The 16,970-nt window shown below is 35.4% G+C and overlaps 1 protein-coding gene across 2 annotated transcripts; it reads left to right on the forward strand.

Annotated features, from left to right (window-relative positions):
* The first annotated feature begins 11,003 nt into the window (after positions 1 to 11,003).
* On the forward strand, positions 11,004 to 16,430 carry LOC138910928 (uncharacterized). Of its 2 annotated transcripts, none has more exons than XM_070207130.1 (2): positions 11,004 to 12,553; positions 12,631 to 16,430. In XM_070207130.1, exons 1-2 carry the CDS (start codon positions 11,301 to 11,303, stop codon positions 12,734 to 12,736), a joined length of 1,359 nt encoding a protein of 452 aa, XP_070063231.1. In that variant the 5' UTR covers positions 11,004 to 11,300; the 3' UTR covers positions 12,737 to 16,430. The 2 variants fall into 2 exon arrangements, with proteins under 2 accessions (XP_070063231.1, XP_070063232.1); XM_070207131.1 differs by having other exon boundaries at positions 11,005 to 12,575.
* The last annotated feature ends 540 nt before the right edge of the window (positions 16,431 to 16,970 follow it).

Below are 16,970 nucleotides of genomic sequence, written 5' to 3' on the forward strand. Positions count from 1 at the left end.
CTTTTGAAAATCTGTTGATTTTTGACCGAGTTATGGGAGTTGGAAATGTTGACCTATATCTCCATATAGGACATATGTATATGCCGGATATCTGAGGGTACCATTTTCACATGAATGTTGACCAAAACTAATGTTGTCAAATTTGAATGCCAAATTGATAAAGGGCTCAAACCATGAGCAAAGAGCCAAACCTTTTGAAAATCTGTTGATTTTTGACCGAGTTATGGGAGTTGGAAATTTTGACCTATATCTCCATATAGGACATATGTATATGTCGGATATCTGAGAGTACCATTTTCACATGAATTTTGACCAAAACTAATGTTGTCAGATTTGAATGCCAAATTGATAAAGGGCTCAAACCATGAGCAAAGAGCCAAACCTTTTGAAAATCGGTTGATTTTTGACCGAGTTATGGGAGTTGGAAATTTTGACCTATATCTCCATAAAGGATATATGTATATGTTGGATATTTAAGGGTACCATTTTCACATGAATTTTGTCTAAAACTAATGTTGTCAGATTTGAATGCCAAATTGATTAAGGGCTCGGTTGATTTTTGACCGAGTTATGGGAGTTGGAAATTTTGACCTATATCTCCATATAGGACATATGTATATGTTGGATATCTGAGGGTACCATTTTCACATGAATTTTGACCAAAACTAATGTCAGATTTGAATGCCAAATTGATTAAGGGCTCAAACCATGAGCAAAGATCCAAACTTTTTGAAAATCGGTTGATTTTTGACCGAGTTATGGGAGTTGGAAATTTTGACCTATATCTCCATATAGGACATATGTATATGTCGGACATCTGAGAGTACCATTTTCACATGAATTTTGACCAAAACTAATGTTGTCAGATTTGAATGCCAAATTGATTAAGGGCTCAAACCATGAGCAAAGATCCAAACCTTTTGAAAATCGGTTGATTTTTGACCGAGTTATGGGAGTTGGAAATTTTGACATATATCTCCATATAGGATACATGTATATGTCGGATATTTGAGGGTACCATTTTCACATGAATTTTGACCAAAACTAAAGTTGTCAGATTTGAATGCCAAATTGATTAAGGGCTCAAACCATGAGCAAAGAGCCAAAACTTTTGAAAATCGGTTGATTTTTGACCGAGTTATGGGAGTTGGAAATTTTGACCTATATCTCCATAAAGGATATATGTATATGTTGGATATTTAAGGGAACCATTTTCACATGAATTTTGTCCAAAACTAATGTTGTCAGATTTGAATGCCAAATTGATAAAGGGCTCAAACCATGAGCAAAGAGCCAAACCTTTTGAAAATCGGTTGATTTTTGACCGAGTTATGGGAGTTGGAAATTTTGACCTATATCTCCATATAGGACATATGTATATGTTGGATATTTAAGGGTACCATTTTCACATGAATTTTGACCAAAACTAATGTTGTCAGATTTGAATGCCAAATTGATTAAGGGCTCAAACCATGAGCAAAGATCCAAACCTTTTGAAAATCGGTTGATTTTTGACCGAGTTATGGGAGTTGGAAATTTTGACCTATATCTCCATAAAGGCTATATGCATGTGTTGGATATTTAAGGGTACCATTTTCACATGAATTTTGACCAAAACTAATGTTGTCAGATTTGAATGCCAAATTGATTAAGAGGTCAAACCATGAGCAAGGAGCCAAACCTATTGAAAATCGGTTGATTTTTGACCGAGTTATGGGAGTTGGAAATTTTGACCTATATCTCCATAAAGGACATATGTATATGTCGGATATCTGAGAGTACCATTTTCACATGAATTTTGACCAAAACTAATGTTGTCAGATTTGAATGCCAAATTGATTAAGGGCTCAAACCATGAGCAAGGAGCCAAACCCATTGAAAATCGGTTGATTTATCACCGAGTTATGGGAGTTGGAAATTTTGACCTATATCTCCATATAGGACATATGTATATGTCGGATATCTGAGAGTACCATTTTCACATGAATTTTGACCAAAACTAATGTTGTCAGATTTGAGTGCCAAATTGACTAAGGGCTCAAACCATGAGCAAGGAGCCAAACCCATTGAAAATCGGTTGATTTATCACCGAGTTATGGGAGTTGGAAATTTTGACCTATATTTCCATATAGGATACATGTATATGTCGGATATCTGAGGGTACCATTTTCACATGAATTTTGACCAAAACTAATGTCAGATTTGAATGCCAAATTGATTAAGGGCTCAAACCATGAGCAAAGATCCAAACTTTTTGAAAATCGGTTGATTTTTGACCGAGTTATGGGAGTTGGAAATTTGGACCTATATCTCCATATAGGATACATGTATATGTTGGATATTTAAGGATACCATTTTCTCATGAATTTTGTCCAAAACTAATGTTGTCGGATTTGAATGCCAAATTGATTAAGGGCTCAAACCATGAGCAAAGAGCCAAACCTTTTGAAAATCGGTTGATTTTTGACCGAGTTATGGGAGTTGGAAATTTTGACCTATATTTCCATATAGGACATATGTATATGTCGGATATCTGAGAGTACCATTTTCACATGAATTTTGACCAAAACTAATGTTGTCAGATTTGAATGCCAAATTGATTAAGGGCTCAAACCATGAGCAAAGAGCCAAGCCCATTGAAAATCGGTTGATTTTTGACCGAGTTATGGGAGTTGGAAATTTTGACCTATATCTCCATAAAGGCTTTATGTATATGTCGGATATCTGAGGGTACCATTTTCACATGAATTTTGACCAAAACTAATGTTGTCAGATTTTAATGCCAAATTGATTAAGGGCTCAAACCATGAGCAAAGATCTAGATCAAAACTAATGTTGTCAGATTTGAATGCCAAATTGATTAAGGGCTCAAACCATGAGCAAAGAGCCAAACCCATTGAAAATCGGTTGATTTTTGACCGAGTAATGGGAGTTGGAAATTTTGACCTATATCTCCATATAGGACATATGTATATGTCGGACATCTGAGGGTACCATTTTCACATGAATTTTGACCAAAATTAATGTTGTCAGATTTGAATGCCAAATTGATTAAGGGCTCAAACCATGAGCAAAGAGCCAAACCTTTTGAAAATCGGTTGATTTTTGACCGAGTTATGGGAGTTGGAAATTTTGACCTATATCTCCATATAGGACATATGTATATCTCGGTACCATTTTCACATGAATTTTGACCAAAATTAATGTTGTCAGATTTGAATGCCAAATTGATTAAGGGCTCAAACCATGAGCAAAGAGCCAAACCCATTGAAAATCGGTTGATTTTTGACCGAGTAATGGGAGTTGGAAATTTTGACCTATATCTCTATATAGGACATATGTATATGTCGGACATCTGAGGGTACCATTTTCACATGAATTTTGACCAAAATTAATGTTGTCAGATTTGAATGCCAAATTGATTAAGGGCTCAAACCATGAGCAAAGAGCCAAACCTTTTGAAAATCGGTTGATTTTTGACCGAGTTATGGGAGTTGGAAATTTTGACCTATATCTCCATATAGGACATATGTATATCTCGGTACCATTTTCACATGAATTTTGACCAAAATTAATGTTGTCAGATTTGAATGCCAAATTGATTAAGGGCTCAAACCATGAGCAAAGAGCCAAACCTTTTGAAAATCGGTTGATTTTTGACCGAGTTATGGGAGTTGGAAATTTTGACCTATATCTCCATATAGGACATATGTATATGTCGGACATCTGAGGGTACCATTTTCACATGAATTTTGAACAAAATTAATGTTGTCAGATTTGAATGCCAAATTGATTAAGGGCTCAAACCATGAGCAAAGAGCCAAATCTTTTGAAAATCGGTTGATTTTTGACCGAGTTATGGGAGTTGGAAATTTTGGCCTATATCTCCATATAGGACATATGTATATTTCGGATATCTGAGGGTACCATTTTCACATGAATTTTGACCAAAACTAATGTTGTCAGATTTAAATGCCAAATTGATTAAGGGCTCAAACCATGAGCAAAGAGCCAAACCCATTGAAAATCGGTTGATATTTGACCGAGTTATGGGAGTTGGACATATAGGACATATGTATGTGTCGGATATCTGAGGGTACCATTTTCACATGAATTTTGACCAAAACTAATGTTGTCAGATTTGAATGCCAAATTGATTTAGGGCTCAAACCATGAGCAAAGAGCCAAATCTTTTGAAAATCGGTTGATTTTTGACCGAGTTATGGGAGCTGGAAATTTTGACCTATATCTCCATATAGGACATATGTATATGTTGGATATCTGAGGGTACCATTTTCACATGAATTTTGACCAAAATTAATGTTGTCAGATTTAAATGCCAAATTGATTAAGAGGTCAAACCATGAGCAAGGAGCCAAACCATTTGAAAATCGGTTGATTTTTGACCGAGTTATGGGAGTTGGAAATTTTGACCTATATCTCCATATAGGACATATGTATATGTCTGGTACCATTTTCACATGAATTTTGACCAAAACTAATGTTGCCAGATTTGAATGCCAAATTGATTAAGGGCTCAAACCATGAGCAAAGAGCCAAACCTTTTGAAAATCGGTTTATTTTTGACCGAGTTATGGGAGGTGGACATATAGGACATATGTATGTGTCGGATATCGGAGGGTACCATTTTCACATGAATTTTGACTAAAACTAATGTTGTCAGATTTGAATGCCAAATTGATTAAGGGCTCAAACCATGAGCAAAGAGCCAAACCTTTTGAAAATCGGTTGATTTTTGACCGAGTTGGAAATTTTGACCTATATTTCCATATAGGACATATGTATGTGTCGGATATCGGAGGGTACCATTTTCACATGAATTTTGACCAAAACTAATGTTGTCAGATTTGAATGCCAAATTGATTAACGGCTCAAACCATGAGCATAGAGCCAAACTTTTTGAAAATCGGTTGATTTTTGACCGAGTTATGGGAGTTGGAAATTTTGACCTATATCTCCATAAAGTATATATGTATATGTTGGATATTTAGGGGTACCATTTTCACATGAATTTTGACCAAAACTAATGTTGTCAGATTTGAATGCCAAATTGATTAAGGGCTCAAACCATGAGCAAAGAGCCAAACCCATTGAAAATCGGTTGATTTTTGACCGAGTTATGGGAGTTGGAAATTTTGACCTATATCTCCATATAGGACATATGTATATGTCGGACATCTGAGGGTACCATTTTCACATGAATTTTGACCAAAATTAATGTTGTCAGATTTGAATGCCAAATTGATTAAGGGCTCAAACCATGAGCAAAGAGCCAAACCTTTTGAAAATCGGTTGATTTTTGACCGAGTTATGGGAGTTGGAAATTTTGACCTATATCTCCATAAAGTATATATGTATATGTTGGATATTTAGGGGTACCATTTTCACATGAATTTTGACCAAAACTAATGTTGTCAGATTTGAATGCCAAATTGATTAACGGCTCAAACCATGAGCATAGAGCCAAACTTTTTGAAAATCGGTTGATTTTTGACCGAGTTATGGGAGTTGGAAATTTTGACCTATATCTCCATAAAGTATATATGTATATGTTGGATATTTAGGGGTACCATTTTCACATGAATTTTGACCAAAACTAATGTTGTCAGATTTGAATGCCAAATTGATTAAGGGCTCAAACCATGAGCAAAGAGCCAAACCTTTTGAAAATCGGTTGATTTTTGACCGAGTTATGGGAGTTGGAAATTTTGACCTATATCTCCATATAGGACATATGTATATGTCGGACATCTGAGGGTACCATTTTCACATGAATTTTGACCAAAATTAATGTTGTCAGATTTGAATGCCAAATTGATTTAGGACTCAAACCATGAGCAAAGAGCCAAACCTTTTGAAAATCGGTTGATTTTTGACCGAGTTATGGGAGTTGGAAATTTTGACCTATATCTCCATAAAGGATATATGTATATGTTGGATATTTAGGGGTACCATTTTCACATCAATTTTGACCAAAACTAATGTTGTCAGATTTGAATGCCAAATTGATTAAGGGCTCAAACCATGAGCAAAGAGCCAAACCCATTGAAAATCGGTTGATTTTTGACCGAGTTATGGGAGTTGGAAATTTTGACCTATATCTCCATATAGGACATATGTATATCTCGGTACCATTTTCACATGAATTTTGACCAAAATTAATGTTGTCAGATTTGAATGCCAAATTGATTAAGGGCTCAAACCATGAGCAAAGAGCCAAACCTTTTGAAAATCGGTTGATTTTTGACCGAGTTATGGGAGTTGGAAATTTTGACCTATATCTCCATAAAGGATATATGTATATGTTGGATATTTAGGGGTACCATTTTCACATCAATTTTGACCAAAACTAATGTTGTCAGATTTGAATGCCAAATTGATTAAGGGCTCAAACCATGAGCAAAGAGCCAAACCCATTGAAAATCGGTTGATTTTTGACCGAGTTATGGGAGTTGGAAATTTTGACCTATATCTCCATATAGGACATATGTATATGTCGGACATCTGAGGGTACCATTTTCACATGAATTTTGACCAAAACTAATGTTGTCAGATTTGAATGCCAAATTGATTAACGGCTCAAACCATGAGCATAGAGCCAAACTTTTTGAAAATCTGTTGATTTTTGACCGAGTTATGGGAGTTGGAAATTTTGACCTATATCTCCATAAAGTATATATGTATATGTTGGATATTTAGGGGTACCATTTTCACATGAATTTTGACCAAAACTAATGTTGTCAGATTTGAATGCCAAATTGATTAAGGGCTCAAACCATGAGCAAAGAGCCAAACCCATTGAAAATCGGTTGATTTTTGACCGAGTTATGGGAGTTGGAAATTTTGACCTATATCTCCATATAGGACATATGTATATGTCGGACATCTGAGGGTACCATTTTCACATGAATTTTGACCAAAATTAATGTTGTCAGATTTGAATGCCAAATTGATTAAGGGCTCAAACCATGAGCAAAGAGCCAAACCTTTTGAAAATCGGTTGATTTTTGACCGAGTTATGGGAGTTGGAAATTTTGACCTATATCTCCAAATAGGACATATGTATATCTCGGTACCATTTTCACATGAATTTTGACCAAAATTAATGTTGTCAGATTTGAATGCCAAATTGATTAAGGGCTCAAACCATGAGCAAAGAGCCAAACCTTTTGAAAATCGGTTGATTTTTGACCGAGTTATGGGAGTTGGAAATTTTGACCTATATCTCCATAAAGGATATATGTATATGTTGGATATTTAGGGGTACCATTTTCACATGAATTTTGACCAAAACTAATGTTGTCAGATTTGAATGCCAAATTGATTAAGGGCTCAAACCATGAGCAAAGAGCCAAACCCATTAAAAATCGGTTGATTTTTGACCGAGTTATGGGAGTTGGAAATTTTGACCTATATCTCCATATAGGACATATGTATATGTCGGATATCTGAGGATACCATTCTCACATGAATTTTGACCTAAACTAATGTTGTCAGATTTGAATGCCAAATTGATAACGGGCTCAAACCATGAGCAAAGAGCCAAACCTTTTGAAAATCGGTTGATTTTTGACCGAGTTATGGGAGTTGGAAATTTTGACCTATATCTCCATATAGGTTACATGTATATGTCGGATATTTGAGGGTACCCTTTTCACATGAATTTTGACCAAAACTAATGTTGTCAGATTTGAATGCCAAATTGATTTAGGGCTCAAACCATGAGCAAAGAGCCAAACCTTTTGAAAATCGGTTGATTTTTGACCGAGTTATGGGAGTTGGAAATTTTGACCTATATCTCCATATAGGACATATGTATATGTTGGATATCTGAGGGTACCATTTTCACATGAATTTTGACCAAAACTAATGTTGTCAGATTTGAATGCCAAATTGATTTAGGGCTCAAACCATGAGCAAAGAGCCAAACCTTTTGAAAATCGGTTGATTTTTGACCGAGTTATGGGAGTTGGAAATTTTGACCTATATCTCCATATAGGTTACATGTATATGTCGGATATCTGAGGGTACCATTTTCACATGAATTTTGACCAAAACTAATGTTGTCAGATTTGAATGCCAAATTGATTTAGGGCTCAAACCATGAGCAAAGAGCCAAACCTTTTGAAAATCGGTTGATTTTTGACCGAGTTATGGGAGTTGGAAATTTTGACCTATATCTCCATATAGGACATATGTATATGTTGGATATCTGAGGGTACCATTTTCACATGAATTTTGACCAAAACTAATGTTGTCAGATTTGAATGCCAAATTGATTAAGGGCCCAAACCATGAGCAAAGAGCCAAACCCTTTGAAAATTGGTTGATTTTTGACCGAGTTATGGGAGTTGGAAATTTTTACCTATATCTCCATATAGGACATATGTATATTTCGGATATCTGAGGGTACCATTTTCACATGAATTTTGACCAAAACTAATGTTGTCAGATTTAAATGCCAAATTGATTAAGGGCTCAAACCATGAGCAAAGAGCCAAACCCATTGAAAATCGGTTGATATTTGACCGAGTTATGGGAGTTGGACATATAGGACATATGTATGTGTCGGATATCTGAGGGTACCATTTTCACATGAATTTTGACCAAAACTAATGTTGTCAGATTTGAATGCCAAATTGATTTAGGGCTCAAACCATGAGCAAAGAGCCAAATCTTTTGAAAATCGGTTGATTTTTGACCGAGTTATGGGAGCTGGAAATTTTGACCTATATCTCCATATAGGACATATGTATATGTTGGATATCTGAGGGTACCATTTTCACATGAATTTTGACCAAAATTAATGTTGTCAGATTTAAATGCCAAATTGATTAAGAGGTCAAACCATGAGCAAGGAGCCAAACCATTTGAAAATCGGTTGATTTTTGACCGAGTTATGGGAGTTGGAAATTTTGACCTATATCTCCATATAGGACATATGTATATGTCTGGTACCATTTTCACATGAATTTTGACCAAAACTAATGTTGCCAGATTTGAATGCCAAATTGATTAAGGGCTCAAACCATGAGCAAAGAGCCAAACCTTTTGAAAATCGGTTTATTTTTGACCGAGTTATGGGAGGTGGACATATAGGACATATGTATGTGTCGGATATCGGAGGGTACCATTTTCACATGAATTTTGACTAAAACTAATGTTGTCAGATTTGAATGCCAAATTGATTAAGGGCTCAAACCATGAGCAAAGAGCCAAACCTTTTGAAAATCGGTTGATTTTTGACCGAGTTGGAAATTTTGACCTATATTTCCATATAGGACATATGTATGTGTCGGATATCGGAGGGTACCATTTTCACATGAATTTTGACCAAAACTAATGTTGTCAGATTTGAATGCCAAATTGATTAACGGCTCAAACCATGAGCATAGAGCCAAACTTTTTGAAAATCGGTTGATTTTTGACCGAGTTATGGGAGTTGGAAATTTTGACCTATATCTCCATAAAGTATATATGTATATGTTGGATATTTAGGGGTACCATTTTCACATGAATTTTGACCAAAACTAATGTTGTCAGATTTGAATGCCAAATTGATTAAGGGCTCAAACCATGAGCAAAGAGCCAAACCCATTGAAAATCGGTTGATTTTTGACCGAGTTATGGGAGTTGGAAATTTTGACCTATATCTCCATATAGGACATATGTATATGTCGGACATCTGAGGGTACCATTTTCACATGAATTTTGACCAAAATTAATGTTGTCAGATTTGAATGCCAAATTGATTAAGGGCTCAAACCATGAGCAAAGAGCCAAACCTTTTGAAAATCGGTTGATTTTTGACCGAGTTATGGGAGTTGGAAATTTTGACCTATATCTCCATAAAGTATATATGTATATGTTGGATATTTAGGGGTACCATTTTCACATGAATTTTGACCAAAACTAATGTTGTCAGATTTGAATGCCAAATTGATTAACGGCTCAAACCATGAGCATAGAGCCAAACTTTTTGAAAATCGGTTGATTTTTGACCGAGTTATGGGAGTTGGAAATTTTGACCTATATCTCCATAAAGTATATATGTATATGTTGGATATTTAGGGGTACCATTTTCACATGAATTTTGACCAAAACTAATGTTGTCAGATTTGAATGCCAAATTGATTAAGGGCTCAAACCATGAGCAAAGAGCCAAACCTTTTGAAAATCGGTTGATTTTTGACCGAGTTATGGGAGTTGGAAATTTTGACCTATATCTCCATATAGGACATATGTATATGTCGGACATCTGAGGGTACCATTTTCACATGAATTTTGACCAAAATTAATGTTGTCAGATTTGAATGCCAAATTGATTTAGGGCTCAAACCATGAGCAAAGAGCCAAACCTTTTGAAAATCGGTTGATTTTTGACCGAGTTATGGGAGTTGGAAATTTTGACCTATATCTCCATAAAGGATATATGTATATGTTGGATATTTAGGGGTACCATTTTCACATCAATTTTGACCAAAACTAATGTTGTCAGATTTGAATGCCAAATTGATTAAGGGCTCAAACCATGAGCAAAGAGCCAAACCCATTGAAAATCGGTTGATTTTTGACCGAGTTATGGGAGTTGGAAATTTTGACCTATATCTCCATATAGGACATATGTATATCTCGGTACCATTTTCACATGAATTTTGACCAAAATTAATGTTGTCAGATTTGAATGCCAAATTGATTAAGGGCTCAAACCATGAGCAAAGAGCCAAACCTTTTGAAAATCGGTTGATTTTTGACCGAGTTATGGGAGTTGGAAATTTTGACCTATATCTCCATAAAGGATATATGTATATGTTGGATATTTAGGGGTACCATTTTCACATCAATTTTGACCAAAACTAATGTTGTCAGATTTGAATGCCAAATTGATTAAGGGCTCAAACCATGAGCAAAGAGCCAAACCCATTGAAAATCGGTTGATTTTTGACCGAGTTATGGGAGTTGGAAATTTTGACCTATATCTCCATATAGGACATATGTATTGTAATAGGATAAGAGCATCATTGGTAACCCTAGCCAGGGTATTATAGTGTCACTATCTATGTTAATTATAACAGTACGATAAGTAAATATCGATAAAGAAAAGCGGCTGCAGAGAAGAAGTGGAAGGCAGTCTCTCTACAGTACTAGCAGTAAGAAGACGTGTTGTTAAAAATAAAAAGGCAACCCGAACATAAGTTAAATCAACGAAGAAAATCATACTATTACAATATCAGAAGTGGGATTGACTCATAAAAAAAAAAAAAAAAAAACACAACAAAATGGAAAATATAAATATAAATGACGTGTCAATAGCGACATTGAAAAGTTGGTTGGCATTACTAAATTTGCCAACAGAGGGTACCAAAACTGAGCTGATGGCGAGATTAAATAAGGTACCAGTGGATATCCGAGACGATGCTGCAAAGGAACTTGAAGTTCAACGTAACAAGGAACAGACAATTGAGGCTCAAAATGAGTTGCAAAACATAATGCAACAACAGCGTGACGAAATAGCAAATGGCGCCGAGATGCTGAAATTGATGCGTCTCGAAATTGAAGCGTCTCGAAAATTCCTAGAAGAATTTCAAGTAACGGTGAACCGCAACTCGCACATCGGCGGGAGCGAAGGGGGAGAGCAAGAAAGTGAAGTCGGCGATTTATTGCAGCTAGAGGATGGTCACACTGAAGAAAGACCACGGTCGACGGATGGCAACGCTGGTGCAGCTGATTACACTGGAACGGATGGCAACGCTGGTGCAGCTGATCACGCTGGTGCAGCGGGCAACGCTGGGGCAGCTGGAAGGATCGACGAAAGTGGCAACGCTGTCGGAGGCAACTTAAATAATTGCATCCAAACTGGAGCGATGATGTTAGCCAAGGAAATTTTATTAGAATTTACTGGAGAAAGTGAGGTGCGTAAATGGGTAATGCAATTCTTCAATGTGGCCAAGATCTACAGACTAAATGATATGCAACAGCACTTGCTTTGTATAAGCAAATTGAAAGGCGGTGCTTTGAAGTGGTTGCATGCAGACCCTATGCGCATCATTGCTCCGATTGACGAGATGCTAAATCAATTGGTTTTGGCCTTCGGGGGAGGATTTTCGAAGTCGGAACTACGACAGAAGTTCGAGGATCGGGTTTGGAAACCAGATGAGGTGTTCGCCACATATTTTAGCGAAAAAAGCATATTGGCACAGGACATCAACATTGATGTAGAGGAGTTAATGGAGGGTATTATTCGAGGCATACCTTGCGAAAACTTGCGCACTCAAGCTAGTATGCATTGCTTTACCAATCCGGCTCAAATTTTACGTGCGTTTGCAGCTATAAAGTTGCCAATTAAACGGGTACGAAACCATGTAGTGAAACAAACTGCACAGGAAGCACAGGCGGACAAACAACAACGTTGCTACAATTGCAATGTTAAGGGCCATTGGGCCAAAGATTGTTTAAAGCCCAAACGGGAGGCAGGATCTTGCTATGCGTGCGGCTCAAAGGATCATTTAATAGCAGGATGTCCAAATAAAAAGTATGATATGGAAAACAAATATGTAAGATACTTAAGAATTCATTTTAGTAACTCATTTAACAAATCAATAATTGCAGAATGCCTTATAGACTCTGGCAGCCCTATTTCATTTTTAAAGGAAAAGTTTGTGCCATTAAAAGTAAAGCGTATGCCAGATGCAAATTCGTATGTAGGTTTAAATGAAAGTAAATTGAAAAATTTTGGAAAAATTTTATGTTTTATGAAGAAAAAGTTAATAAATGTTTATTTTAATGTTATAATTGTGGCAAATGAGTCTATGAGGTATGACGCTGTGCTTGGTAGAGATTTTATGGATTCTTTTGGTTTAAATATTGATTTAAGAACATTAAAAATTGTGAACGGGCATAAAGTTGATCACCAGAATAATGGTAAAAATGATATCATAGCTACAAGCTACAAAGAAAAACAAAAAAAAGTGGACGATGAAGATATCAAACACGAGCAAAATGAAACTATATTGTTAAATGATAAAATCGTTAATAAGGAAATAGTCAGTAATGAAACTGGTAGTGATGAATTAGTTAGTGAGAAAATTGTTAGTCCGGAAACGCTTGGTGATAAAGTTGGTAGTGATGAGATAGTTAGAAATAAAATAATTAGTGGTGAAATAGTTAGAAATGAAGTGATTGGGATCGAAACTGTTAGTGATGAGATAGTTAGTTATGGAGAGCTTAAGCTCGAACCTGATAGTGAAGAAGTTGTTAGTGATGAAATTATCTATAATCAAACCGGGATTGAAAAAGTGATTATAGAAGATATAGGAAACAGTGCAGTTAAAATTAATAATCATGTTAATGAAGCGCCAGTGAATAGCGAAATCATGGGAGTGTTAGAAGAGAATTTTGAGAAGGATATCTTAACAATAAATTGGGAAGATTCTAACAAAAGAGAAAATATATATATTTTAAGTGAAGATATTGATTACAGCACAAAGTGTGAATTTGAAAATTTATTTGAAAATACTTATGTAAAAGCGAAAAGGCCAAATCAGCCAAAATTAAGACATGAGTTAAGCATAAGATTAGAAAACGACAAAGTATTTAATTGTACACCTAGGCGGTTATCTTATATGGAAAAAGAAAAGTTGCAAGAATTATTAGACGACTATTTAAAAGATGGAATCATTAGGCCAAGTTGTTCAGAGTATGCATCACCTATAGTACTAGTGAAGAAAAAAACTGGAGACATGAGGTTATGTATTGATTTTAGAAGACTGAACAAAATTATATGTAGAGACAACTACCCGCTACCATTGATCGACGATTTATTAGACAGACTATGCGGAAAAACAGTATTTTCAAAGTTGGATCTAAAAAACGGGTATTTTCATGTTTTTGTTAATGAGCAATCTATTAAATACACTTCATTTGTTACCCCTTTAGGACAATATGAATTTCTTAGGATGCCCATGGGTTTAAAAACTGCGCCACATGTATTTCAAAGATTTGTTAATAACATATTTTGTGATATGATAAAAGATAATAAGGTAATTGTTTACATGGATGATATTATGATAGCAAGTACAAACATAAAGGAACACATGGAGACCTTAAAGGAAGTGTTTATAAGACTGGTGCAAAACAAATTAGAGTTGAAATTAGATAAGTGTGAATTTTTTAAAAGCAGCGTTAAATATTTAGGATTTGTGGTGGATAGTAAAGGCGTTAGGGCTGATGAAAAAGGGTTAGAAGCGGTTAAATCCTTTCCAATACCAAACAAAATTCAGGGAGTACAAAGTTTCCTAGGGTTATGCTCCTACTTCAGGAGGTTCATTTTAAACTTTTCTATATTAGCTAAACCCTTATATGATTTATTGAAAAAAGATAAGAAATTCAAGTTTGGAGAAGAGGAGTTTAAGTGTTTTAATATGTTAAAAGATAAATTGTTAGAGGCGCCAGTACTATCAATATATAATTACAAAGAAGAAATAGAACTACATTGTGATGCCAGCGCAGTGGGATTTGGGGCTGTTTTATTTCAAAAAAAAGAAGATAGGAAATTACACCCGATTTTTTATTTTTCTAAAAGAACAACCGAAGTAGAGTCTAAATATCATAGTTTTGAGTTAGAAACGCTAGCCATCATTTACGCATTACGCAGATTTCGTATATATCTGCAGGGAAAACGATTTAAAATAATGACAGATTGCAACTCTTTAACTTTAACGCTTAACAAAATAGATTTAAATCCGAGAATTGCTAGATGGGCGTTAGAACTACAAAATTACGATTTTGAGTTAGTGCATAGATCGGGCAAGCAAATGCAACATGTGGATGCGTTAAGCAGATGTTATGAGGACATTTTAGTTATTGAATCCAATAGTTTTGAGGACAATTTAGTTATTTGCCAAAGCAAAGATGACAAACTGGTAGATATTAGAAAGATGTTAGAAAAAGAAGAGCACAAGCTATTCGAAATGAGAAATGGGGTCATTTACAGAAAAACAAATGATGGCAGATTAGTTTTTTATGTACCAAAGGATATGGAAGAACATGTACTTTACAAATATCATGATGAGTTGGGACATGCTGGGAGAGATAAGATGATCGATGCCATTGGAAAGAGTTACTGGTTCCCATATATTAAGGAAAAAGCAATAAAGCATATAGGGAATTGTTTAAAATGCATTGCCTTCGCCCCCAAGACGGGTAAGAGTGAAGGACTATTACATAGCATACCGAAAGGAAACAAACCGTGGGAGATGATCCATATAGACCATTATGGACCAATTAATGCAGGAAGGGCTAATAAATATATATTGGCGGTGGTTGACGGATTTTCAAAATTTGTTAGACTATATACAGCAAAGACAACAAGTACGAAAGAAGCGATTAAGGCATTAAAAGATTATTTCAGAGCGTATAGTAGACCTAAGTTCATTGTATCGGACAGAGGGAGTTGTTTTACTGCAAAAGAGTTTGATGAATTTTTAAAAAATGAGGGAGTAACGCATATTAAAATAGCAACGGGTTGTCCGCAAGCAAATGGTCAGGTGGAAAGGTTGAATAGAGACTTGGGTCCGATGATGGCAAAAATGGCGGAGCCAGAAAATGGTTTACATTGGGATGTTATTATAGAAAATGTTGAATATGCAATAAACAACACACAACACAAAAGCATAAAGAAATTTCCAAGCGAAATGTTATTCGGATTACAACAGAAAGGAAAAGTTGTTGATGAATTAAAAGAAAAATTAGAAGAGTTTACACAGGTGAACACGTGTGATAAAAGAAATTTAGAAAATATAAGAAAGAGTGGAGAAATATATCAAAAAGAAGCTCAAATCAGAAATGAAGAGCGGATTAATAAAAAGAAGAAAGTATCAGTAGAATATAAAATAGGTGACTATGTCATGGTAAAAAATTTTGATAGCACACCAGGAGTTTCAAAAAAGTTAATACCAAGATATAAAGGGCCTTATAGTATAGAAAAGATTTTAAAAAATGATAGATACTTGTTAAAGGATGTAGAAGGCTTTCAATTATCTCGCAACCCGTACGTTGGTATCTGGAATAGCCAAAACTTTAAGCATTGGATGCGAAAATAGGCAATAAGCATTAGTTATAAAGATAGATACACATATAAAAGACAGAGATCGGGAGCTCTCTTTGTCAGGATGGCCGAGTTGTAATAGGATAAGAGCATCATTGGTAACCCTAGCCAGGGTATTATAGTGTCACTATCTATGTTAATTATAACAGTACGATAAGTAAATATCGATAAAGAAAAGCGGCTGCAGAGAAGAAGTGGAAGGCAGTCTCTCTACAGTACTAGCAGTAAGAAGACGTGTTGTTAAAAATAAAAAGGCAACCCGAACATAAGTTAAATCAACGAAGAAAATCATACTATTACAGTATATGTCGGACATCTGAGGGTACCATTTTCACATGAATTTTGACCAAAACTAATGTTGTCAGATTTGAATGCCAAATTGATTAACGGCTCAAACCATGAGCATAGAGCCAAACTTTTTGAAAATCTGTTGATTTTTGACCGAGTTATGGGAGTTGGAAATTTTGACCTATATCTCCATAAAGTATATATGTATATGTTGGATATTTAGGGGTACCATTTTCACATGAATTTTGACCAAAACTAATGTTGTCAGATTTGAATGCCAAATTGATTAAGGGCTCAAACCATGAGCAAAGAGCCAAACCCATTGAAAATCGGTTGATTTTTGACCGAGTTATGGGAGTTGGAAATTTTGACCTATATCTCCATATAGGACATATGTATATGTCGGACATCTGAGGGTACCATTTTCACATGAATTTTGACCAAAATTAATGTTGTCAGATTTGAATGCCAAATTGATTAAGGGCTCAAACCATGAGCAAAGAGCCAAACCTTTTGAAAATCGGTTGATTTTTGACCGAGTTATGGGAGTTGGAAA

Source organism: Drosophila virilis, chromosome 2, assembly GCF_030788295.1.
Source record: "Drosophila virilis strain 15010-1051.87 chromosome 2, Dvir_AGI_RSII-ME, whole genome shotgun sequence".
In the NCBI taxonomy this organism is placed as follows: Eukaryota; Metazoa; Arthropoda; class Insecta; order Diptera; family Drosophilidae; genus Drosophila; species Drosophila virilis.

Bases quoted from the DNA above. Each gene is read 5' to 3' on its own strand.
- LOC138910928 (XM_070207130.1), top strand. From the start codon at position 11,301: ATGGAAAATATAAATATAAATGACGTGTCAATAGCGACATTGAAAAGT. The intron at 12,554-12,630 runs GTATGATATGGA...CAATAATTGCAG, and splicing joins GCAGGATGTCCAAATAAAAA to AATGCCTTATAGACTCTGGC.